Source organism: Apostichopus japonicus, chromosome 22, assembly GCF_037975245.1.
Source record: "Apostichopus japonicus isolate 1M-3 chromosome 22, ASM3797524v1, whole genome shotgun sequence".
In the NCBI taxonomy this organism is placed as follows: domain Eukaryota; kingdom Metazoa; phylum Echinodermata; class Holothuroidea; order Aspidochirotida; family Stichopodidae; genus Apostichopus; species Apostichopus japonicus.
In genome coordinates, this window is record NC_092582.1 from 16182872 (window position 1) to 16210351 (window position 27480).

General features: G+C 38.4%; 2 protein-coding genes across 2 annotated transcripts; one reads left to right on the forward strand and one right to left on the reverse strand.

The window, feature by feature from the left end:
• The first annotated feature begins 1434 nt into the window (after positions 1 to 1434).
• LOC139964193 (uncharacterized) lies at positions 1435 to 14111 on the forward strand. The gene is made up of 7 exons (XM_071965597.1): positions 1435 to 1878; positions 6347 to 7369; positions 9401 to 9539; positions 10202 to 10366; positions 10676 to 10827; positions 11690 to 11778; positions 12559 to 14111. Exons 1-7 carry the CDS (start codon positions 1755 to 1757, stop codon positions 12778 to 12780), a joined length of 1914 nt encoding a protein of 637 aa, XP_071821698.1. The 5' UTR covers positions 1435 to 1754; the 3' UTR covers positions 12781 to 14111.
• LOC139964194 (uncharacterized) lies at positions 13599 to 26429 on the reverse strand. The gene is made up of 2 exons (XM_071965598.1): positions 26112 to 26429; positions 13599 to 15944 (listed from the first exon to the last, which is right to left on the reverse strand). The coding sequence occupies exons 1-2, from the start codon at positions 26258 to 26260 to the stop codon at positions 14969 to 14971; spliced, it is 1125 nt and encodes a 374-aa protein (XP_071821699.1). The 5' UTR covers positions 26261 to 26429; the 3' UTR covers positions 13599 to 14968.
• Positions 26430 to 27480: the final 1051 nt, after the last annotated feature.

Below are 27480 nucleotides of genomic sequence, written 5' to 3' on the forward strand. Positions count from 1 at the left end.
TAAGGGATCGTTTCAAAACATAACGGTAATATGATCCAAGGTCAACAAAGGTCAAATAGGGGTCAAAAACTAGTATTTTTGCAATAACGTGAGAACCAAATGTCCACCAAGGTTGAGATTTTAGGACAGAGTGCACATCATCAAGGGGAAAATTTTTGATAAAAACCATTAGGTCATTCAAGGTCATTCAAGGTTGATTATGTGCAAAAAACTCACAACTTATGCTAATTTTTGCAACAACTTCTTGTCACGAAGTCTGACATGGCTGGTATATTAGGACGAGTTGTGAATGGAGTAGGGACACATTTTCCAAAATAACCGTGATGTGATCCAAGGTCACCAAAGGTCATTTATGGGTCAAAATGTGTTTTTTTCTCAACAACTTGTGGAACTACCATTGACAGGGTCCGACATGGTTGATATTTTGGGACTAGTTGTGAATGGGGTAAGGGATCGTTTCAAAACATAACGGTAATATGATCCAAGGTCAACAAAGGTCAATTAGGGGTCAAAAACTAGTATTTTTGCAATAACGTGAGAACCAAGAGTCCATCAAGGTTGGGATTTTAGGACAGAGTGCACATCATCAAGAGGAACATTTTTGATAAAAACCATTAGGTCATTCAAGGTCATTCAAGGTTGATTAAGTGCCAAAAACTCCCAACTTATGCTAATTTTTGCAACAACTTCTAGTCACGAAGTCTGACATGGCTGGTATATTAGGACAAGTTGTGAATGAAGTAGGGACACATTTTCCAAAATAACCGTGATGTGATCCAAGGTCACCAAAGGTCATTTATGGGTCAAAATGTAACTTGTGAAACTACCACTGACAGGGTTGAGAGTTACGCTATTGTAATACAATGGTCGAACTGCATTTGGGTGACCTTTGACCTCAGGTTGACCTCCAGTGACCTGTATTAGCTTCTTTCAAGTTGATTCTTTGAAGTTTCTTAGGCATATTCCAATCTAACTTGTCCATAAGTGGACTCCTCTGCAACCCTAATGTGCGAAGTTATTAGAGATTTGGTTTGGTTTTGTAATACTTGGTGTGTGGATTCATAACATTGAGTACAAGAACCCTATAGCTTTTGATCGAGGTGTGTATAGCCATGTACAGTAGACTGACCTGTGTTAGCATGCCATAGTGTTAGTAACAGCTAGTTCTGGTTATACTAACAAGCAGAAGTCTAGTGCATTGAAGTCATCGAAACCTCAATGCATTTTGCATTCTGGTTTTAAAATGAAAACATGTTAAAGATTCCATTTCGCTTTACATTGGCATACATATACCATTAGAAGTGTCATATAATACTGTAAATTTACTTTATTTTCTTATTTCAAGAACTTCTTACAATCTGATATATTAATTGGGAATTTCATTAACTTACGTAAAAACTCTACTTAAAATAGCAGCGTAGGTTAATTGGCTCGTTTGGGTGAGCTGTTGATCTTCAATTTGCTGCAAGCGGAAATCTAGAAGTGTCTATGTTTGAATTTCTGTGGCGATTTTTTTCGAATTGATCTCTGACCAATAGCAGTAATGGACTTGTTATCACACAGGGAAGTGACAGTACCTGCCGCTGAACCGTTCATTTGATAACACATATCACTTTGTGTACGATCAATGTTTGTACACATTAACACAACGGGCAAAGTGGTAAAGCGATAACGATTTGTTTAAGGTTTTGCGGATAGCTCATTTTTTTGGCAAAGTTTCTGCTATTGGCTTGAAGAACATATATCTTTCCAAAATGGCGAATAAATTACTAGGAGCTGGCATGATGTGTTTTGTCTTCACTGCAGTGATCGGTAGATTATTGCTTCTTGGTGGTCCTGTTTGGTCTTTACAATGGGTCGTTGGCTCTATCCTGGTCGGTAAGTCATGTCATACAATTAAACTAAGTGTAACTTTCATAAACCCAAGTATTATTAATATTTTTCTTGGTCCTGCGAGGTATTTACAAAGGGTTATTGTCTCTCCTGATCTGTAAGTCTAGGGCACTCGACTGAGTTAGCCTTAGTAAAAGCTACTGACAAGATTACCAAAGCAAGTGACACGACTTTACTTAAACTGCCCTAGCTGGTGGTGTTTTCTTGGATTTATCAGAAACGTTTGATGCAATAGACCATGGTATCCTACTGTACAAGCTAGCCAACTACTAGCATGAGATTTCTCACTAGCTTGGGTTAAGAGTTACTTAGGTCTGACTCATCGGAAGCAATAAGTTTCATTAAAAAATGGTAAATCCATATATCTTCCGCAAGGTTCCATTCTTGGCCTTCTCCTGTTTATAATTTATATGAATGACAAAAATTCTGATCCATGTATGCTATTCTTATTCTGTTTACCGACGACACATACATCCTTTTCTCAAATATTGACTTGTCAACACTCGAACAATATTCACTGCAGCGAGTTGTTGGCATTCTCAAAACAGCTTTGCAGCTGTAACTAAGTTATATGTCTGAATACTGCTACACTATATAATAAACAATCTATATTGATTTACGGGAAAATGCAATTTCATTTGGTTGCCACCATTTTCCAAGTAGAATATATGTTAAAAATGTCTTTCTTTCACTCATAATATACATTCCCACAACACCAGGTCCTCCCAACACTTATTTTCTCTTCCCATTAATTCTAACCTTTTCAAACGCTCAATTGTATCTGATGTTACTAAGTTCTGGAATCCAATCTGTGATTCAATAAAAAACGCAAAAACCGTAAAGTTATATTCTTATAGGTTAAAAAAGACACTTATATCTAAATATGAACACTTCTAGTGCACCCCTATGTATTTTCATCTCTATTTTTGTTTGTTTCTATTAGACATCTTTCTATTTCATTCCAACTGACTGCTCCATTACTTTTCTTTTATGCAAGAAGAACCTTCTTCTATACAAGTTAAGCTTTTCCACTGTCACTAATCTCAGACTTACAAGCTCACTATAATTCTGCTACTGAAGGTACTGAACAGGGATTTCCCCGAAATTGTTATCCACTATAGGGCCAGGAAAGGTTATATCAATGGCATTGAAAGTATAGAGAACCGTTTAACAGACAAAGGTCAATGATTATGACCTTTTGCATTCACACTGGCGCCTTTCTCCAGGATTTGGAGCGATATTCAGCACACTTCACAAAATATCAATCTATATATAGTGATTCCATTTACTGTGTATAGCACTGATACAGTTTTAAGGGTTTGAACTATACAGCAGTGGTTAACCATGTAAACGAAAGAATTCCATGACCATGATGTGTGGTGTATAGAGTCAGTGGCAATTATACTGTAAAAGTCACTTAAATCAAGGTGATATCTTGCTACTCTATCTTAAAGTACGACAAAACAGTTGTCCAGCTGTTAACCAGCTGCTCTGTACTATAGATCATGTCATCAGTTCAGGGGGTAGGCAGCTTCCAAAAAGCGGGGGGGGGGGCAGAACATCAGAGGGGCACTTTTTCATTCCACAACAAGCACTCGTTATACTATAAACCGATACACACCGGTCATATCACTTAAATGCATATGATGTGTTAATGTGCTATCAATACTATTTATTGAGATTGTTTATTGTTAACCGTGCTACAAAAAAATATGGGATGCCATTTTAAAAACAGCATGTAGAGACTAAAAATAAATAATTCAAATAAAATATTAAAATTAACAGAGGTTTAAGATTTCCAAAAGACAGTTCTTCGTCAAAGGGGCACATTTTATTTGCCAGTAGGGTACATTTGCTATTTTGGAAAAAAGTGTGGGGGGTGGGTCACGTTCCCCCAGTGCTCCCCCCCGGCTCCTACCCCCTGCTTCAGTTCCAAGCTGATATCTATATGTAAGATTTGCAGGAATTTGCCAAACAAAGAGCTGCAACACACTTTGAGGGCGCTATTCACAATAGTCCTTCATCATAAGTAAATCGAAATAAATACCACTATTCCTTTGTTTTTTGTAGTACGGAGACTTCAAATGATCATAACTTCTTTTTTTTTTTAAACAAAACAGATAGGTAGTAGTATGACAGAACTACTGAAATTAGGAAATTGGAAGATTTGGGGCGCAAATATCGCCTCATTTTTTTTACCATTTTCATGCCATTTCAAAAAACTATTATTTTAATTTAAATAAAATATCTCAGACAAACAAAGGACGCCCTGAAAATAGCGCTAAGATTCATGTCGAATGATGATCATGTTTGACCATTCTATGGCATCAGTTACCCGTGCAGATCAGGTGTACGTTTTCCTTTTGAAATTAATTAACACTAATCGTTTTTGAAATCACATAACTTTGCGATTTATTACATGGGCTGATTGAGAAAGTCAAACTGCGATTTACTCTGAATGTTGTGTTAGATTTTAGGCTACCTATTGTGATAACAGTGGCGGAGAAACAGGGGGGTTGGGGGGGTTTTAACCCCCCCACTTTTTGAAGAGGGGGGTTGGCCCACACAATCAACCCCCCCTAGTTTTTGCCAGTAATGTTCTGTTATAGCCTATGTTATGTGTTCCAAATGGCATAATAAATCAAATTATTAAATTTGAAATTGTTAGAGTCATTTCAACCTTTTACCTGGTAGGCTACATCAACAATTAACGACAGTAAACCGAGTTAGAATTGACCCACACATTATTTCTAGCCCCTTTCCCCCACCTTGCGCATTGGAACTTGTAGCTCATAGCGCTAACTTCACCCCACAACAGACATACACAAAATAACGTTTTGCTGTTGAATAGCTTTGGAACTGTATACACTTGCCAACTTCAACGAGGTGAAGGAAGGAAAAGAAAAAGAAGAAAGAGAGAAAAGGATGGAGTAGAAAATACGGCAAGAAAACGGGAAGAGAAAGAGGAACAGTGACAAAATTATTCGAATTTGTAAAGCAAACAGCAGATATCACATCATATCAGTGAGCATGAAAATGGCGTTCCACGATAAACAGCCTCCAAACCATGGGCGCAGATCCTGGTGAGGACAGCGGGACGCGTCCCCACCAACTTTTTCAGTAGTGGTGACATGATATACCGTATCCCCACCAATTTTTCTTGACCAATAGCTGCATTTCAAGTTCCCCTGTATTGAACTTTGGCGCAGTTTGATCCAGCATTATGCAAATGACATGCAGCAGTTCTCATTTTATTGTATTTTATCCAGTTGTTAAATATAGGACGGAAATCGCATTTGGATTATTTGTCCCTGATTTGTTTTCTGCAGACGCCCAAGTATTAACCCAAACTAAATTTCCAAGCCATGAAATCTAAAAGTTAAGGAGGTTTGGGAGCATTATTAGGTCTGGGAAGTGTTATTTCCGGCGATCTGGGAGGTATATTTCCCAAAAAAAATCGTACGCTACGCGCGAACCCATGGTCGCGCTCCGCTTAGATAGTGTCATAGAACAGACACGCGTCCCCACCATTATCCAAGACTGATCTGCGCCCATGCTCAAAAACTGTCGATGTGTGTAGTGTTCGGTTTCGGAAATATCTGGTATATTTTTATTTCCTTCAAAGAAATTTTTTAGTAGCCGTCTGAATTTTCGAAAATTCCCTAACCAACATTCTTCATCATACTTCATCATACTCGTGCAATTTTGACCCGTCTGTTAGGGTTTGAAGGAGGTTTTTCTATATCGGTTGTCCATAGATGATATTTTGTGCAACATTATGGGTATGTTTTGAAGTGAATTTATTCACGAGAATTGTGAGTTTTCAAATTCTGAACAGTGAGGCTGACGGATATTGTGGGCCGCGATGAAGAATCACCTACAAAAGCAATGATCCACAGGATATGTGATGAAGTCGAGCATGATGTGTGACTGGTGACAATCTTCAAAAAGGTTATAGATGAGAGAAAAAGTATTTGGAAAAAACTTGGTTCTCAGGCAAAATTGTACATATGGTTGGTCAGTTTCAAGCCCGAGAAGTGCCATTTCCGGTGATCTGGGGGTACCAAAACCAGAAATTTGCTTGTACGCTGCGCGCCAACCAATGGTGGCGCTCCGCTTAGATAGTAATACGCGCCCCCGGGTTAGAAAATCCTGCATACGCCCCTGGTTAAATGCAGCTTTTCAAGGCTTGGGCAATGCCATTTACTGCAATCTGGGAGGCAATATTTGCCAAAAATTTCTTGTGCACTTCGCGCCAACTTATGGTGGCGCTCCACTTAGATAGTGAGCCAGCAGTTATGACTTTTTATTTCATCAATGGCCTGCAACCCCCCCACTTCTGACAAGAAATCTCCGCCACTGTGTGATAACCCTGTTGACGTTTATAGACGGAGAATCCCGTTACTGTATAGCAATGAAAGGTAAAAAACATGTTTCTTTATTTCTTTTACAGGAACTATAATGTTCATTTTATGTACATTAGGGGTCGTCCTTCTCTTCATTGCATCTCAAAGAGTTTCCCAGAATTCCTCGATACTCTCGGCATTACTGCATTTCGCATTTGCTTATTACGCATTATATTCTGGTAAGAAGAGGTTGGTTAAACTACGATCATCGACGCGCGATCCGAGGCGAGCCCAGCAAAACAGACTGACAGCGATACTGACGAAAAATAAATATACAGCTTATGCAATCGAGCATAAACTTGATGAAATCAAAAGCTTAAAAGAATTTCAATCGAAACATCCACTAACGCATTATGATCGATACGAGACATTTGTAGAAAAACTTGCTAAGGGAGGCACGAACGATATGACGGCTGAGAGGACGACGAGGTTAGTTGCAACGAGCGGTACTACAGGAGAGGGTAAATTAATCCCTAAAAATACGATGGAGTACTTAAATGACTTCTCTGTAATGACTGCAATCTTCACAGAATCCTTTCCGAACTACCGACCTATGCAGAAAACATTTCGACTGCATTGCAATGCCGAACAAAGCAGAACCAAGGGCGGTCGTCTTAGCATAGCTTCAGGAATGGTGATAGAAAAAAGGATGTTGCCATACATGGTATCCTTTTCAACACCTGCGCATGGGTTTCTGATCGAAACAATTCACGATGCGTTCTACGTCCACTTTCTATTTGCTTTAAAAGAGCGAGAAGTTGGAATGACATTGGCTCCGTTTATTAGCATGATCGTTGAAGGATTTAAATATCTAAATCAACACTGGCCAAAAATGGTGACAGACATACAGAATGGCACAATTAACGACTCAGTCAAACTACCATCGGAAATCAGAGAGAATCTCGTACGGTTAATTGGCAATGGAGATTCACAGAGGGCAGAAGAGGTCCGACAAGAGTGTGAGAAGGGTCAACAGGGGATCATGAAGAGGCTTTGGCCAAACATGACACATGTGACAGCTATTGATAATCTTGGTATAAGGAACCAATTAATGGAGACGATAGGAAAAGGTAAAATGATTTATTCGTATTTTTATAAGTCGATCAATGACGTCAGCAGCACATGCACAAAGCAAATCTTAGTTGAGATGAACGGAATATATCAGTTATTACAGTGACGATGGCTTATATTTCTTCTCTCATGGGAATCATGGGACATGGTATTTAAATCGTGGAGTTGCGGTTAGAAAATGGAGCGGTATTGTGTTAGAGGTGGAGATAAAAAACAGAACTGATCTCTTGAGGCTATGTGAGTAGCCATCTTATGATCTTCTTGTTTCCACCAATTAATATTATAGAATCTAAAAAGGCTCCCCTCTCTGGATTTAACAATGGCAACCCAACATAAATACAACAACGAATTGGAGACATTTTGCCAATACCATTGGGGGAAAAGAACAAATAGGAAGGAAGCTTCTACTTTTTGAACTGGTAAATAGTTAATTACAAGATAGAACAAATAAATGCAACTTACTTATGAAAGTTAAGTCTTAGGACACACCTTCTCACGTGCGGGTAGCCACGGCAGCTCTACACTAAATTCAACTAAATCATTTGTCCTGACGCCCTAGTAGTAAAACTGTTACAGTAGTTACAAAGGAACAGCAGTGTGGGTGGGATGCGGGTGAATGGAAATGAATTGAGATGTATTATTGATTTGAAGTGTTAGTCAAATTAGGTGAGCATGAGATGAAGGTAATTAGCATGCCTTAACTATATTCCAGTAGTATTAGTTAAATGAGGTGAGCATCTGATGAGGGTAATTAGCATGCCTTAGCTATATTGAAGGAGTGGAATGTGACGGAATGATTTAGTGAATGACTGGAGATGAATGAATGGGTTACTAACAATACAAATAGAAGTTGTCTTACTAGGGACTCTATCGGAGTCTGCTACGCCTAAATGCTGCATCATAGCTCCTATATCCACGTTTCAACTAGTATTGCCAGACGTCACAACATTTTGGCTAAGATCATGTGTAGTATCTGTTCCCTTTCGAGGGGAATGGGGATGCACACCGGACGATGATCACACAGTCACAGTCCCGATGCAAGGGGACTGGGGTTGAGAGCGGATCAGTCGTTCGGTAGTTTGGTTTTCGTGCCCAGGTTCTTTCCTGGGCGACTTTTTCTTAAAAAGTACTTTGAAAACTAGTGCCGTTAGATGCTGCAGTCAGTACCATACCAGAAAAATTTGGATAAAGTTTCCCTTTTCAAAACTTTTTCCATCCTCTAAGGAGTAAGCACAAATTCGATTACTTATAGTTTAGAAACTACAAGACTTGCTCATAGTATTTGCTAAAGACTAACCAAAACTCACAAAGCTATATAACATATTGTAATGTAGATTTAACGTTCAATCGGTTTAACCTGAAAGAAGGAAGAAAGTTTAGAGGTTGTGGGTATTAATTAATCGCATCGCTTACAAGGTATTGTTTTATACCTTGTCGTTGTCTACGGATTATGATTTGTTGTTCACCGTCCCAAAACAATACTACCACTACAGTTTGTATATTCTATAACGGTGTTAATTTGTGAGTAATGACCCCGTTAACAATGAAAGTGGCTAGACGACTTAGTCTAACAAACGGACCGTACCGCACGATCCTCAATGGGAAAATATAATAATTTTATGGCCTTAAATGTATTACAATACATGACAAATTTACCAATGAAAAAAATATCGTTGAATGTCATCCAAGGAGGCTCCGTTCTTTACATGAACTTTGGTTATTACACGAACTTAAAAGAACATGTTTTGATTCAGTTATTTACATTTCTTTCACAACAATGGATTAACGTTTAGGCCTGCACTGAGGAACCGAAGCCTTAAAGAAGCTTCACATAGCATATTCCAAAGGTAAATATTTTGGAAACATTACTAAACAATACTACATATTTTTTTTTGGGGGGGGGGATTTTAACACAACAAAAGTATATTTTTGCCTAAAGTCATCCTATACCAGTGCTATATCTTCATAATTATGTCACACTTCAAAGTGAAAGCACAGTACATCAAAATATCATACTTTGTCTTTGGCAGGAATACCATTTTACTCACCAATGTATACGAGCGCAGAGGGTACCATGGCTTATAATGTAGACCCGTTGCAAGAGGGAAACGAAGAATATTTACCGACAATAGATCATATCGTCTACGAGTTCATCCCCGAAGATGAAATGTGAGTGTATTCATGTTTATCTCATCGATTCAGTAGTAAGAAAGGCTTAGGATTTCATGGAAAACTCAATACACTCGTCCTATTGAGTCTCCACGAAAACCAGTGGCGTTCACAGGATTTCGATGTAGATCAAATTCTTAACTTCTAGACTGATTTGTATAGGAATGTGACTCTTATGGAAAGACCAGAGACGAGTAAAGGATGGATTATGTCATCGGGATAATCGCTGGAACCGTCTCCCGTGGATGGGTGTCTTCTCCCAGAAAAAGAAAGAAAGTTAGACGTCAAATTTTGCAGTTTGAGGCATATTGAGAACTATACAATTAGATCTAGCTAATTGGTTCTAAATTCATTGTTGCCCTAATAAATACTCTACGACTTAGATCGTGTCCAATCCTCCCACCCAACCGCTCCCCATCCTCCGCGACCATGCGAACGCCACTGACAAAATCCGGCCTCCATCCCCCTCAGTTGCAAGAAATGGTACAACAGAGTTTCCATTTTCAATCTTATATTCTGATCATTCACTATCTGGAATGAAACTTTCGTGCTGACAATAATGACCTATATATTATGCAAGGATGTTACAAAATCCAATGAAAAGTCTGTTTTTTTTCTCCATCTGAAGATCTCTTCTAATGTCTTTATGATTCTCTTTAAAGCGACGCTTCTAACCCAAAGACCTACTTTGTCGATGAGATACAAGTCGGCAGAAAGTACGAGGTGGTCATCACACAAATATCGGGTCTCTACAGGTACAGGCTCGGTGACGTCATCCAGGTGACAGGATTCTACAATAACTGTCCGAAAATTAAATTTCACCACAGGTGGGTGAATACGATGTATATGTTATATACAGGTTGTTACTTCCCATTCCAACCCCACCTTCCCACCCAACCCAAACCATCCTAATTAGTAGCCAGACTCAAGTTCCCAATACGCCCCATGCCCGGACACACACGCATGCACAATTATAGTACACGTTACGGTACTGCTTCAATCTGCAGAATCGCAACCAATACATAATGTAGTGGTTGCCAATACTAACTAACAATCCCCTCTCGCTCCCCCTCCCCCACCCCAAAGCAAACCCTCTTAATATGACAAAATGCAACAATCTTTCTTTTTTCCTACAGAACAGGAGCCATGCTGAGTATATTTGGTGAAAAAGTTGACCAAGTTACCATCGCGGATTCACTGAATAGCGCCCTCACTCTTTGGCCAAAGATAGAAATAGCATTCTACTGCACAGCTGAAAGTACTCTGGTATCCAAATTACCAAACATTGGTAAGATATTAAATGGGTGTTTGGAGATGGAGAAATAACGCTCTCTCCAGATTTAATGCCGTATCAATACATGCTCGAGAGTTTGTAAATTCAATCAATAAATCAATCAATCAGAAACATTTATATAGCCCTAATAACAACAAAAGTTGTTCAAAGATTCTATGAAACATTTACATCACATTAGCTATTGTACGCCTGTTCAAACAGATAATGTTTTAGCAGTTTCTTGAAAATATGAATAGTCTGAGCGTTTTTGATACGGTTTGGAAGATTGTTTCAATCTTTGGGACCGAAACAAGGAAAAGAACGATCAGCAAGAAGAAAATGAATCCTATTCATGTACAAGGTGCACATGTGATTGGCAGGACTGTTCATGTAGGTGTTTAGCAATAGAAATCTTCTGAGGACGTGGTTATTCCTTTCAAAAGCTATACGAGGACACACATACACACACCGGTGTGTTTTTCATTCAGACTGAGGACCCCATTGTATTTTTCAAATCCACTTACCCTTACCCCAACAATACCCCTTAAACAATATCATTCTTCTGGGGACGTGGTAATTCTTTTCAAATGATTTCTGATGACTTGGGATTCCTTTGTTCAAATCCTCAGTTATAATACAAAACAAGTGCATCCACACTCAGTCACACACACACACAACAACAACAACAACAATAACAATAACAAACACTTAACTTTCTTTCAATAGATGCAGAAAAGTCATAACATGTAATATTTTTGACATAATCAATTTTTGCAAATGCAATATCTCTCATTGGATTAACTCTCATTTTATAAACAAGTGAACAAAAAACCCTAAGTTACCTGTGTACATTCTTCACATCGATCTTTACATACAGAGATAGACAGTCCAGCTCGCTACATCTTTTTCATGGAGATGAAGACTGACGTCACTTACGGAACAATCGATTCTAATAAGTTGGCTAAGGTAATTTTTTTTATATTTTATATCAATGGAGCAGTAACTACACGAAATAAGAATATACTACCATTTTTAACCACCGTGTTTGATGGCCAGTTCCTGCCTATAGTCTTGGTGGTTAGGAACACTTGTTGCCGCGTGATGAAGTCATACATGCCAAATAAACACGGTTTTACCATTACTTCTATATATATCGTCTCACGGTGGGATCTCAAAATCACACATGCAAACACTATTAACCCGTACCTCGGTAAAGAAAAAAACGGGTAAAGAAGTTTAAATGGACTTGTGGATATTATTTCATATAATGAGTTGAAGTATGACTCGTGAATCCTATTTTACGAGGAGCAAACTAAAGACAACTTCTTAGATTGTTAAAAACAATTTTTAGTATTTATAATTCTTTTTTATAAATAAAAAATCTCCAGCATATGGGCATCACATATTGAATGAAAAGTTTAATACATTTTGGATCTATAAGCGAACTCCATTTTATCCAAGTTTCTCAGAGGAGGATGGTCCCTTCTCAGAGGGAAGGGACCACCTTCCTCTGAGATTCCTTCCCCTGGACAGCATGACATCTTAGCCCCTCCTCAAATACCAACATGGTTAGTTGCGCCATGGTGGTCATCATGGCTACAACTCATCCCAGTTCTCTGCGTTATGGTTACGAGAACCCTATTACAAATCATTTTCGCCATTTGCCCCGATACTATACTATACACCCCCACTGAAGTTTTAACCATTTTGAAATGTTTCCTTCTTTATATGATTCTTTGTACACAGGAAATTGACGAGAACATTCGCAGTCGTCATAATCACTATCGAAGGTATAAACAAACCAAACAGATAGCAACGTGTATTGTATACTTGGTCGAGGTTGGAACTTTTGAAAAGTTGAAAGCATTTATTCTGAATAATACTACGGCTTCTGTGGTGCAATTTAAGATGCCCCAAAAGCTCCGAACGGCGGAAATGGTCCAAATCATGTTGGAAAACGTATTGTAACCACTCGTCTCATTCTTTCTCTTGAAAATGTAAATACTTCAACAAGATTTTCCAACGCTACGCGTATAAAACGGGAGCCCCTGGTTCGAATCCCGGTGGAAGCTGAAAGTTTTTACACTGTTCTGGATTTTCTGACTCACTACAATTACATTATATACATATATATTTTCATTGTCGTTTATATCCATTTCATTTTACAGAGTCTGTTCAAAGTATCTCTTTCGAGATCAGGCTTTAGGAATCACAAATGATTTCGAGTTGGTTAGCATCATGTTTGATCTCTAGAGTAAGACCAAATATGTAACCAAAATAGAAGTAGCATTGTTCGATACAGGTGCCAAATAAATACATTGGAATTACGACCTTTCTTACTGGTTTTGAACATCTGGACAAACAATTAGCGTCCACACCCTAGTTGGATAGGGTGTCCATATTATAAAGCGGGAGACCCGGGTTCTAATCCCGGTGGAGGCTGGAAGTTTTTTCCACTGTTCTTCCAAGTTAGTTCAATTTCATTATAATCATATATATAATATTCATTTGCCTTTGTTGTTTTTTTCCATTTCATTTAACGGGGTATGTCCTAAGTATCTCTTTCGAGATCAGGCTTTAGAAATTACAAATGATTTCGAGTTCGTTAGCATAACGTTTGCTCTACAGTAATCCCGGTGGAGTCTGGAAGTTGTCTTCACTGTTCTGGATTTTCTAACTCACTACAAATTTCAATTATATATATATATATATATATATATATATATATATATATATATATATATATATATATATATATATATATATTCATTTGCCATACAATTTTTTATAAGGGACCTAAAGTTGGAGCCTAATATATATTATTGATGCACAACTTTAATAATTGTTTTCTCTTCAAAATTTAAATTCAGTCTTCTTTATTAAAAGCAGAATGCATCAGAAAATGTCAAAAACCGTTAAAAACACGTCGACAAAGACAAGAGTTGCGCCTTATCAGGCTTGAATCTAGTGGGGCAGAGTATGCCATTACACTACAAAATCGTGTATACAATAATTTTGTTATACATAACTCATACGCTTATACTGTGTGTTTAAGTATTGTAGTTTCAGTGTGGTCTTTATTTTTCATCCTGTTGTATAAGAAATACTTTCTTTTCTTCACTAACCATATTGTCCTTCGTGGGAGTGACATGTGCTGTACTCATGTCGAGCCCGCCAGGATTTTCCGTCTATACGTACCTGCTCTTCAAAACATTATCATTGCTTGACTGTTTAAATTGTGTACTTTCTTAACTTTGTATATTGCTGTTGTGAAGACAACAAATAAAAATAATGAATGAATGAATTTATGTAGTTATTATAGTTTTCTGCTTTTATTACAGATTTTGGAAATAATATTTAAAGCAAGGTTCTGGGTTCGTTGTACAATATTACCAAGCTTTACCAGGTATTACTATGTAATACAATTTAAATCGATTTCAACTAAGACATCAGTGATCTTTTCTGTAAGAAAAGAATTAATCAACGATAAGATTTCAAGAAGGAATATAATTCGATTCTTTATCATTTGAAATATAGCAATTTGAAGAAAGAAAAAACAAACAATTACTTCATTGTTTGAAAATAAACCTTGACTATTTCAGCTAACACCTATGTAAGTAGATAACTTAGTTTAGAGTAGCATTGGAGAGTGTTATGGTAGTAATATTTCCGCAATCTTGAAGAGTTGAATAATTATCGAGGCACCAAACAGACCCCCTCTCCCCGGATACATGCGCCCTGCAGTTACTAGCGCCAGTTACTCAAGTTGCTCCTTTGTATCAGCCGGTGGTGGGGGGGGGGGGACCCTCTTTGTACCTAGTATACGTAATATGGTCAGTTGACGGAGTATATAAAAAGGTAACTTACACTAAACATTCGTATATGACATTGTAAAGGGCATGGCGTCTTGATCCTATTTACAGCAGCTTATTGAAAGGTGAACTGAAGGGGGAAAATGGTTTAATACGGTACCATTTATGTATAACACAATATGATGTTCTGATAAGTTGTAATTTTCTTGAGCCATTGGGATCTATTTGTTGTCACGGTTGTGTGTGGGGGAGTGGAGGTGAGGGAAGGGAAGGGTATAAAGTAGCTATCTATGAACTCGAATGCGGGGCGGGTGTCTCACACCATTATAACACAAGTATGATTACTATGTTGAAAAAAGTTTCGTCTTTTGAATGTTGTATATTTCTTTCGCTCTTTCATATAAGACCACATCTGGATGTAAGATTTCTTTCACTCGTTGACTGGCTTGCATTGCTTTTAGTGCTTCTGTTTTCTTTTCGTCCAGCTCTCGTTTATCTTGAGTCCCATAACTTCCCGCGTTTTGCCTTGTTTCGTGGCAACGATCGTGAAAAGGGAGACCGAACGTGTGTTGCAACAAGTTCAACGTTACTTCGTATTCTTCAGTCAAACCAATCACCGCAAAGTACTTGTCTAAATGTTGCACCAAATATTGTAACATCTCCTCTTTGTGCTCCGCGTTTGCGTAGTAGGTCTTGTAATCATTACTACAGTGCCACGGCTGCTTGCTCAAGTCGTTGCAGTTATTCTCACACCGACAATCGACCGTAAGAGCTAATTGAGCAAAGAAAATACTTCCCGCGTCGATAGCAAACTCCTCTATAGTTTTGTTATCGCAAGATATGGATGATTCGCCGCCTTCTTTACAAAAGAAATAATGCGAGATCATCCGGTCGTAGGGTTCTCTGACAATCGTAAAATAAGAACACCGTCTCGAGGAGAAGCTTTCACAGACGCCGAGACTTGCTCCTCCCATCATGATATCGTGGTCTTCCGGTTTAATAACACCGTTCATGAAACCGGTTTGGGTTGCCTCCCTGCTTACTGGTGTTACCAACAGGGGGTTGTCTTTGCCTAAGAAACGAGATAATTTCTGCAAGCAAAACTTGAGAGTAGTGCCACCGCTTTTGGGGTTGTGTAAAAATGTCAGAATAGACTGTTGGTATGCTGTGACGTTTTCGGAACTAGTTACGTAAGGATTGGGTAGTGTATTTTTGTAAGAGGTGACGTGAATATTCGAAAAGGTTGGTATGGGTTTTGCATAGTCAACGGGAATCTCCCCCGATGGACCGAAATCAATGACTCCTCCCACTGTGGCCAACCTATGACGGAAAAAAATAGAGATAACATGTTAAAAGATAGACGATCAAGATGAAAACAGGAGGGGGAAAGCCGGGGAAGGGGGATTGTCCCATTTTCATTCATTTGACGTGCCCCATTTTGGTAACGAAACTACCCACTTTGTTATTAAACAAAAAATTGACGTACTAGTTGAGAAACTAACAAAACCGTCGTTCATATGTGCCGTTTTGTTAACATACAAATTTTAGTTTTAAAGGTTCCGTTTTGTTGAAGCACATTCAAGAACTGGGTTCTTTTTTGTTGTTTTTGTCTTTGGTACAGATCGATTCACAGGGGGTAACTTTTGTCGGGACGTTTAGAAGTGAGTTTGTGGATTGCTTCCTTATATTACTGTCACGTTTCCAACGGCCGTTGGAAGTATGTGTCAACTCCAGCCCCCCCCCCCCCACCACACAAAAAACAACATGACTCTAAACAAATCAATAAATCCATCCCTAAATAAGGAATTCACGAAATGTAAGCAATTCTTGATTTATTTGTCGTCTACAGGATTCATTATTTTCTCATGCGGTTATACGGTCAGTGCTTTGGTCACACGGTCAGTGCTTGATAAGGAACAGATGTGTTATCGTTAAAAGTGAGTCAAACCTAGAATATATGTCCAGTACTTCCTGTTAAAACCCTATCTTCCTTTTTTTGCCCTTCACGTGAGTATCAGTTACATATGAGTAGCCTATGTATTGCACTTGCAACACACATATGCGTACAGACCAAATCTGTTTTGTTTTAAGGACATTCTGAAAGGAAAACAAAGCCTACGCCATTATCTGTAGGATTAATTGCTGAATAACTTCCCACCAATATTAACTCAACAAGCTACAACTCAATTGCATCGATTCAATTAAACGGTGACCTAAGTCACAGAAATAAAAATCAATGTGATATGTTGTCGCCCATTACAAAAGGCTCATTTTAGTCCTGGTTGTAAACTTTTATGCGACTTTTAGTTTTTGGTAGTATATTCCTTTAAGCAACTGGGGCTCGTTAATTAACTAGGCTTGACTAATTAGACTCACACACAGACAATTTGGTCAGTTCCTCAGATGCAAACGCAGAGATTAATTAGTTTGATTGCATTCAAGTAACGCGTTACAATCATTTTAAATTTGTTAAGAACAAATGGTGTTGAATATTATCAAATGGTCTTCTGCTGTCAGTATATGAAGTTAAAAGATGTTTGGATTGAGTTATTAAAATTTATCAAATGATTATACTTGGATTAACTTTAAAGCATCTAGGCCTTCACTGGATGAATAATCACTTATTTATGATGACTTAAAACATTATTCCATGTTGATATAACTATAAAGTCATAACCATAGAGCTCCTGTTCAAAAAGATATTATTCTCGGAACAGGGACATGTAGGCACCAGTTCGTCACCTTTGGAAGAATGAAATTTGGAGTATCTCTCAATACCCATTTTGATACACCTTCAAATGAGCAACCACACATACACCCATATATACTATGTACATACATTGTCGTTATACTTAGCAGCGATTTGAATAACAACTCTTGTACTTATCGTTAAATGGAGAATATCGCCTGTAGCTCCCATTGTAGAGTTGGCGTACTATCGTTGCCCCTGCACGGGGAAAATTATTTGGTAGGCTATTTCGGAAGCCTAGCTCCAAGCCAGCACCAATGCAATATAATTATTAAAACGTTCTGTTGATTTCAAGATGATTTGGTCTCTCCGTGATACAATTAAAAAGTGCAATGAAACGCTGTAAAATTACTTCAAGCTATAGGTATAAATTGTATGGCCATGACAATGATCGTGAGCACTGGCTGAGGTCACATCTAATGGGGTATCTGGTCCATTATTGGTTCAATATTACCTACTTCTGCTGAACATATCATTAATATTCATCAACCATGTCACTGAATGAACCAATCATAAGTAAGAAGGAAAACAACGCGCGGCCCTAATGTTGGTTTTCTCTGTCTTAAAATTGCGGGCTCCTAAACTAGACGTCTGAAAAAGGACCGAACAATTTCTAATGTATTTCTTTCTTCGGGAACCGTGGGAATTAACGAAGGGAAACTTGAAGGTCAAAAGTGCAAAGGGTATAAAGACCTTGCAGAAGTTTGATTGGAACTTAAAGGTCTGCTGTATAGACCCCAACTATAGCGCTATCATGAAAAAGTTTCTTGAGATTACGTTATCGAACATATTTCCACAGAGTGTTTACACAATGTGCAGGCTAACGGTGTTAAGAAGCTATGCAGGCTAATTGTGGAGCATGAGGTCGACTTACGACCGTGGCAGGTCGATTACGTAATCACAAAACTGTCCTAACTATAGCGTGCTATAATAAGAGCCAATATAGCAGATCTAAGTTAAAGGAGGTATAATTTCACCTCATGACATTAGTAATAACTTCATTGATATTTTAATGTTTTTTTCTTGCCAGTAACTTAAAGCAGTATTTCATCATCTGGAACTTTTCAAATGTGGCTTTTATACTCAACACATACTATAATCATAACATATTATCTGCGTGTCTTCTCTGATAACGATAGAAAACATGTGAAAGATACATTAAACTGCTTTTTGTTTGATGGTTCACCGTTATATATGACAGGATATAGGAAGAGGTAAAGGTACTTACTGGCCATCCGGATAAATAACTCCAAGATGGAAGAGACCTTACTTACAGAAAATAATTCAGGCCGCTAAATCCACATATTGTAGTGTGTCAATTGTTACAAAGGTTACTTGTCAAAAAGGTTTTCCGGTTAAAACTATGTCGTGTACCATGTAATAAGTAACGCATGGTGGTAACAAAGAAGTAAAGACCATGAGGCCATTTCAGTATTTCCGCCAGATATATTGCTAGAGAATCCAAAAATGGTCACATATGCTCAGTTTTCAACAAACTACTACTGGTCACTTCAAACGAGTTTGCTTCACTGAGATATTTCAATGTCTACCTGAATACTCCTCGCCATTTGCATGGAAGAATTTGGAGGGTCAGAATTTTCAGGAACACACTTTTGAAAACTTTTTAGAAATTTTATCAGGTAAGAATTTGTGGTGGGGTGCCAGGGGGTGATACCGATAACACTTAATAAAGATGCCTTTGGTTTGAACTGATATAGTTAGTGCGTATACAGTGGCGGTCAGATCTGAGGTCTTCACCACAGGTGGCCCAGATGGGAAATTATGTATTTTATGTCCAAATTTCGATTGCCAGGTACTGCTTTTGACATTGAAATAGACCAAGCTAAATAAGTAAGCCATCCTGTGGAGACATGATAACCTAGTTAAATATGTTACGGAGCAGAAACATACTCCGGCACCCCCCCCCCCCCCCCGCCCCCTCTCCATCCCTTCAAATCCATTTCACTTTGAAAAGCTGAAAGACTTCAAATCTTGAAATCGTATAGATAATATCACAGAGCCTCTAGGTTCCACGTTGTGATGCCTTCAAGGAACGTGTGGTCAAACGGCCCACGCCACCCCACCCCACCCCACCCTTTCCAGGGTCCATAATGATCGCCCTATATCTGGTGGAGATGGACATATATTGGGAAGGACTAGACTAGGTAGATTAATCTGGGCTACATGGTACCGTCCTCGAAAGAGATTCCCCTTGCATTGACCTCCTTCGTCTTCCTGTTCACAATACGTGGAGTGTTAGCCCAGTGGTTAACGCCGGTGCCTTTCATTCATAAGGTCCCGATTTCGAGTCACTCCAAGATTAATGTATGTCGTCAAGTTACAGAGTTGTTGACAATTGACAATTCATAATCATGGACGTTAAATATGAATCTAAGAGACTGACTTCGGTCAGCTTGCGGCTTTGATAAGCCAATGAGGCTTCTTCGCGGGTTCCTGCTTGCAGGAGGATATAAAAATACATACATACATACATATATACACACATATATACTCAATAGTGAAAAAACACCCTTTTCCCCACTCCCTTCCCATCCACAGGAAGGAATACGCCCCAAAGTCTCCGGAGAAATTACCGAATAAGCGGTTTCTTCTGATATTAACCTTCACCAAATTACTACACCATAGTTTGGAGTCGTTATAGAAGTCATTCACATACACGGTTCAGACAGAAGTCCTCCCAGAAGGACCCTAGACCAGAAGATTGTAATCTATATAGGCAAATGTATTTTAAGTACTTTAAAACTAGTTGTAACAACTTCAACATTTAAGAAACACCTTACTAATTACTTTTCAGTCAGGTTTTGTGTACATACAAATTTACCAATGGTTCCGATATTCGTTCTTAAAAGCGACATTAAACCTTATCGATACGATCCTTCGACCATCATCAAATCAATTCCCTGGTTGGCTTCCTGCCAACCCTTGCAGAACTGCAGATCAGAATGACCAATGTTATTTGAGATAATCGGAACGGGAGCATAACTAGGAGAGCTTTCACCTTTTCGAGCGTTTGATTGTACAGTTTACACGACCAAAGAAAGGGTTATTGCAAAGCCAAAGACAGAAAAGCTGCACCAACGTATAGGTTGGTCCAGAGACTGTAGTTTCAGATCGCATTTTGTATTATTATGATCAGTATATTTGTTTTTTTTTTCTTCTTAAATAATTGTTAATACTAATAAACCCATAACAGAGACTCAGCTAATCAAATTAAAATACAAAAGGGGAAAAAAGGGAGGGGTGAATAAATAGTTTTCCAGTTTGTGTAATCCATGACGATTGTTCAAAGCATAATGTTACCATTATGTACATCATTATAGGCCCTCATATCAATCATTCATCATTTTATAAGACTACTTATCATATTTGGACAGGTGTTGGTAGATTTGGTAAAATAAACTTGGAAATTGCCGTTCAAACACACGCAGGTGTGTTTTACATTCAGACCGAGAAGCCCCCCCCCCCACCACCTCCCCCGTGCTCCTTTTTTTAATTGTTCGAATTCAAGTACTCTAATCTTAAACATAGAATTCTTCTGAAGACGTAGTGAATCTTTTCTGAATGCAAAATAATTATGAACTATTCACGTACCCATGCACAATTTAAAATTAAATACAATATATCGTTTGACTTGATAGATTGTATCAAGTTTAACACTTGATGCAAATCGTCCAGTCTGGCAAAATAAAAGATATTTGTTTGGAAAGGAGGACAAGTAAAGAATGCTTTGGCCGGAAATAATTGCTTGTTGACCAACCGATAGTTGACCAATCTATAGTCTGCGGTCACCTTAAGTTCATGGACATTACATTTGTAAAACAGGTTTTCATTGTGGAGCTTTGTTTGTCGGGAGGAGGGGAGGGGATGTGAGAGGATGAGTGGGATGAATGGGAGGGTGGGGAGAGGGCAAAGGAGGGATTTTATCACCAGAGAGGAACTCAAATATATACATCTGACCTGTCTTTTATCGAAAAAGAATATTTGCATGTGCATGGTTGGATGCCTATTACAATACGTGACCAATACATACAATATCTCGGATCTTCCCTATACGGGTAAAAGTTCTATAGCAAGGAACTTTATAGATTTCTAGCTTTTCCTATACTATTTCGTTTTATAGTTTCACACTTTCATATTTACATACAATAACGTTCAAATGTTGCCAAGTTTTTCATCAGCCCAAATTGTATGTATGTTTGTATTTTAGATCCTCCTGCAAGCAGCTGAGGAACTCGCAAAGAAGCCTCATTGGCTTATCAAAGCCGCAAGCTGACCGAAGTCAGTCTCTTACATTCATATTTAACGTCCATGATTATGAAATGTCAATTGTTAACAACTCTGTAACTGGACGACATACTTAAATTGGGAGCTATTTATTTCTCGCTTACCTTAGGTACGGTAGTAACCAACCGAGAATTCTCAGCACTGATTAATGAACATATACATCAGCAGTGCAGTAATGTTTCACAGTAAGAATATAACGATGTGTATCGTGATTATAAGCGCCCAAGGTTGGTGATCGAAGAAAGTCTATACAGAAATAAGGTGTATTGGGTGACGTTTTGTGGCCTGCGCCAGATAAAAATTACCCTCCGCATCCCCCACCCGTAGCTCAGCCCCACTCTATGCAAATTCGACATAGTTTCTTATACAATCAAGGTATCTGTTAATTTGTCCATAATAGAAAAATAAATTAAATATTAGGACCGACATTCTGACTGTACCTAACCATAATAAACGAAATCGCACTGAACAACGCAAACTTGCATCAGGGGTGAATTCTTGGTCGCGTCGATTAGCTTGAAATAGTTCGTTCTTTTGACTTAATATGTCAATTGGTATATAACAAATCGTTTGTCCTATAGAGTAAAAGGATATTTTGGACACCAACACTGAAGATTTTGCCTTTATTTTTTGGCCAATGATATCAACTAGCAGGTGTGTTTAATTTCAATGGGTTGTGCACCCAGCATACTTGGTCTAATTAGCCGATAGGAATCTGGCCAAACTAAACTCGCATACAGCGCGGAAGAGCTGTACCTTCCAATCATAAGGTCCCCGGTTCGAGTCACTCCAAGATCAATGTATGTCGTCCAGTTACAGAGTTGTTGACAATTGGCAATTCATAATCATGGACGTTAAATATGAATCTAAGAGACTGGCTTCGGTCAGCTTGCGGCTTTGATAAGCCAATGAGGCAGGGTCAATGAGACAGGGTCAATGGGGCAGGGTCTGGTACATCCTTGGTTTACATGTGACATATGAATAGTTTGTGATTTATTTTAAGCTTTCGATCAGCTAGACATGATCATGCAGTAAGCTGCAATTACTGTTTGCGTCATCTAAAAGATAACTTTGATGAAGTGGTATAGTTTGTGTTTTGATCAAACATTCATGCAATCGTATATCAATTTCAGTGAAGCCCTCTTTATATTTGTAGTAAGACGGTATAGGCCTATATTTCTCCCCTCTTTTCCCCCAAAGAATAGGTCCGAAATGAACTGACTGTTTCGCTTTACTAAGATTAATCTACTATTGGCTAGGACTGATCCTAACGTTATGGAGTATACGCAGCCTACGTACGTAATATATAAACAGTGCATCTGTTCAGCCTGAGCTGAGTATGGATCAAGCCTATACGCACAATTTAATGGTTGCCTGATCTGGGGTCGTCTTAGCTTTGTTTTCCTCTTATCATTTAGTTCAAGTCAGCGACGTAGCCAGGAATTTGAAAGGGGGGAGCACTTTTTGCGATTGATATGGATTTTCAAAGTTGTAGGCACGACTATCTGAGCGGAGCGCCACCATGGGTTGGCGTGGAGCGTACAAGAAAATTTTTGGTTTTACAAACCCCCCCCCCCAGATGGCCGGAAACGGCCCTTCCCTAGTGTTCATTCTGGTTCCCTGGCCTCTTGCTAACTTGAGACACCTCATTCAATATCACTTTTAAACCCCAAAAACAAACGAGTTATAATAGTACGTAATTCAATAATACATAATGTATTAAAATTAGCAAGTTACACAAGGGCGGCGGAAGCACTTTTAATCTGGGGGGGGGGGGGCACCGACGTCAAAGGGCACTTTGCAGAAATTCGATTGGACTGATGTAGCCTGATATTTAGTACCCTTTATAAATCTTATTGTATTATCTTATTTGCGTATTCACATCACTCCATCAACGCCCCCCCCCCCGCCCCCCGTCTTAGTAGTCTTACTTTTCAACTTCTGATACTTGTAGATACAAAGATAGGCCAGAAATGTCTTTGATACAACCATAGCCAGTATTTGTCTTTGATACAACTGTAGCTAGTAAATGTTTATCGAAAAGGCTGTTTTGGAACTTGGAACGCCGATCGTGACAACAACAGGCAACAAAGTGCTGCAGCTCTATACATATAAAGTCTGTTAATCAACGATAGGCTTATTTGACTGTGGAATGTTCTCAACTGAAATTTTATCTGCGTAAACGGGTTCTTAAGTAGATGTTAAAAAACTGACAATATCGTATCCTAGTCTTTTTCGGCGGGTAGAGTATTGAATGAAACGGCACGCGATATGAATGACAGCCTAGATGACAGAAGAATAGGTCACCTAATTTAGCCATAATCTTGCTACGTTCATTTCAATAGTTTTTCCTGTCTAGACTCTTAAACTCGTCCAGCAAGCTTATGGATTTGAATTATGGGTGTTTTAATAAAAAAGATAACTTGGCCAAAAAAAGTGTAGGCCCGGGTCTACAGTGCTACATACTGGCTACGCCCCCTGATAGTTCTAAATTAGGATTAGATCTCTTACTGAAATATCGCTGACCTAATAAGGTGATCAAGAGTACAAGTTTTATGTAGAAAAAAAAGCACATTTTTAACCTGAGGAAAAGTGGGGGGGGGGCACTTGCCCCCTGTGCCCCCCGGTTCCGCCGCCCTTGAAGGTACATGTACAGAGTAGTCTTACTTTTCAACTTCTGATACTTGTAGATACAAAGATAGTCCAGAAATGTCTTTGATACAACTGTAGCTATAGTAAATGTTTAAGTTAGCCTAATAAGAGAAGGCGAGAGCTATCCGACGATTGCCATCTGATGCAAATTTCTCATGTGTTTTCTCAACTGAAATATAATCTGCGTAAACGGGTTCTTAACTACATGTTAAAAAACTGACAAGATCGGATCCTATAGTCTTTTTCGGCGGGTAGAGTGTTGAATGAAACTATCGTGCTACATACTGGCTACGCCCTGATCATATGATATCAGTATCAGCAGATTTTGTTTCCTGTTTAAATTCTTTTACATGTTCTTTTACATAATATATCAGAAAGACAAACATAGTGCTCTTTTACAAGTTTTCCAGTAGGATGATTCTTGTTTATTGTCCAATGTCTGGACTTTAATACATTTGACGAACTTAACTGATGGACAATATAAACTTTCATATTTTGTAATACAGCCAGATATGCAGTGGCCTAAAAACGAATATCGTTATCGCAGTGTTTTAGCAGTGTAATAATTATTTATAGGAAGTGCGTATCACGTACGATTGCTAGCTTAGCTTCATAACATGCTGTTCGTGCAACAACTTAGGACGACTCATTGAACGAACGTTGTCGACGTTGTTGTGCATACAGTACGTGACATTCCATAGAGTGCGGTTAGGTAGGCAATATGTATTTTATAACGCAGTGGCCAACTGTAGGCTTGTAATTGGCTATTGAAGCTAAATTTAGCTAATTGCATCTGCCAAACTAAGTAAGTAGTTGAATCAGTAGGCGTGAATGTTACTACGATTACAATCGAGTTAACGGAGCTGACGAGTATTCAAGATCAAAAGAGCACTGACAAAATACCATGCTAAAAAAACGACAGTTTAAAAAAAAAAATCGACACTGAAAGGGGGGAGCGGTCGCTCCCCCTGCTCTCCCCTGGCTACGTCCCTGGTTCAAGTGTTAACATTTAGATACTCAGCTCAAGACCTATATGCGGAATGTTCAGTCTTTTAAGTCCGCTATTGAATGTCACAAACACAAAATGTTCACCATTGTATTAGCAGGGATAAGCCTGGCTTAAACATACCCTCGATCCAGTGTTTCACAACAAATACAGTTTAGCATCTCAAGGAGGTCTTTGCGGACTACACAAATGCCCGAGGTATATAAATTCCTTCCCAACAATTGGCAAATAAGCCTATAGGCCTAAACAATTTGAAAATAACCTATGACCAACAAACCAAATCTATACCGAGCAATGTACAATACGTTCTGAATGTATTCATCTAGTTTCGTCTATTACAAAGGATTGCACTTTATTTTTCATTTATTTATTTCAAAATCGGTGTCAAAATGGAATTAATAGACATTCCAGTTTCATTTTCAGAATAGTTCTCTGTACTATAGTTCTCTATAATATAGTTCTCTGTACTATGGTTCTCTGTACTGTAGTTCTCTGTACTATAGTTCTCCCACTATGGGGAACAGAGACTGGTGAAAATAACCATTTACAGATTACAACAATATACCTCTATACCCAAAGAAATGATTAAATGATCCATTGGTATAGGCTATACTTTCACTGATTAAAACTCGAACACTTCAACGGCAGAACCAAGACAACGAGAATCAAAGCAAAACATTAATAGTCACATGCTATGAACATTAAGTAAGTGAACCCATATGTCGCTTTGCTTAAAAAACGAAAAACGTCACAACTTAAGCAAAATATGACTTACCGTGCGTTAACTAATGCTGCCTCCCTGTTAGTTATAGTGGAAACCGTCTGCTGCTCTTGGGGTAAAAATCGTGACGCAACACAGAATACAAGCAGAACTAGCACAACTAAAGATGCATTTTTATATCTCCTGGATGCAACCAAATCCATTCTTTTAGATCTTATCAAGTGCCTTCTTTATATTATTTTAGATCTCGCAAGTGCTTTCTACATAGCCAACACGCTTTGTTCCTGACAACCTGTTTGTCGCATCGTTCGTCTTGATATCATTTAAGCCATATCCAACTTTGTCAATGGTGATAACTTCCTTAACAGCGTCCTTTTCTGCATGGTAAAACATGATCTGACAGACACAGGGTCAGGTCGACCATCTGTCTCTGAACAGGAAGTAGAAGATATATGGAAAATAGTAAACAGCAACTTGGTATGGGAGACAATTACTTCCGGTAAAATATGCTGTGTGAAAGTACAGAGGCCATATATATATATACGCCTACAGTGGAATTACGTCACCTTCCTTACCGGTTTCGAACCGCTGGACACACAATCAGCGTCCATAGCCTAGTTGGTTAGGGTGTCCGCGTACAGAGCGGGAGGCCCGGGTCCCGGTGGAGGCTGGAAGTTTTTTCACTGTATTTTATGACCACATTTTCTCCTTAATCTAAACAGTAAGAATTTCAGTGTCTCATCGAAAATTGGACTTCTCACGTCAACCATGTTGACTCTTCGAGTAAAGAAAAATCGAAAGTTATTCGTATTACGTGGTATGCGAAACATGCATGAAAAATTGATCCTTTTATTCCCTTGTACTCCGAAATGTGCTAATGCAAAAGTATCCAACTGGAAGATTTAGCACCCCTAGTCGAAATAATGGGTGGAAGAAACATACTCCTGTAGCCCACTTTTTCAACTTTTCAAATGTGGGGCAGTCGGCCCATTATCTGCCGTTCTGTTCCTATGTAAACAGGTGAATGGAAATGACTCAGACGCAGCATTTAAATCTAATACGTTTCATTTAATAAATTATATATTAGTAGAAGAATAATATCTAGATCATAAATATCAATTTAACAATGTGCAAGTTTTCAAGTTTATTAAGTTTCAAGTTTATTCAAATCCAAGTATAAATACATGAAAGTGCATATTTATAAATAGGATATGAAAAACAGTTAAGAGTTAGTAAAGCTTGAAATATCATATGTACTATATGTACTAATAAATAAATCAAAAGTTAATGAAATAATTAAAGTGGGTTTTGTGCAACAACACCTTGAATAAATATGGCAGCCCTATAAACGAAAGAATTTTTAAAACGTATACAGTTCGAAATTTGCATGGATCGGGTTCTAGGATTCGATGGGGTAAACTTG

Bases quoted from the DNA above. Each gene is read 5' to 3' on its own strand.
- LOC139964193 (XM_071965597.1), top strand. From the start codon at position 1,755: ATGGCGAATAAATTACTAGGAGCTGGCATGATGTGTTTTGTCTTCACT. The intron at 9,540-10,201 runs GTGAGTGTATTC...TTCTCTTTAAAG, and splicing joins TTCATCCCCGAAGATGAAAT to CGACGCTTCTAACCCAAAGA. The intron at 10,367-10,675 runs GTGGGTGAATAC...TTTTTCCTACAG, and splicing joins AAAATTAAATTTCACCACAG to AACAGGAGCCATGCTGAGTA.
- LOC139964194 (XM_071965598.1), bottom strand. From the start codon at position 26,260: ATGGATTTGGTTGCATCCAGGAGATATAAAAATGCATCTTTAGTTGTG. The intron at 15,945-26,111 runs GTAAGTCATATT...TTTCCGTCATAG, and splicing joins GCAGCATTAGTTAACGCACG to GTTGGCCACAGTGGGAGGAG.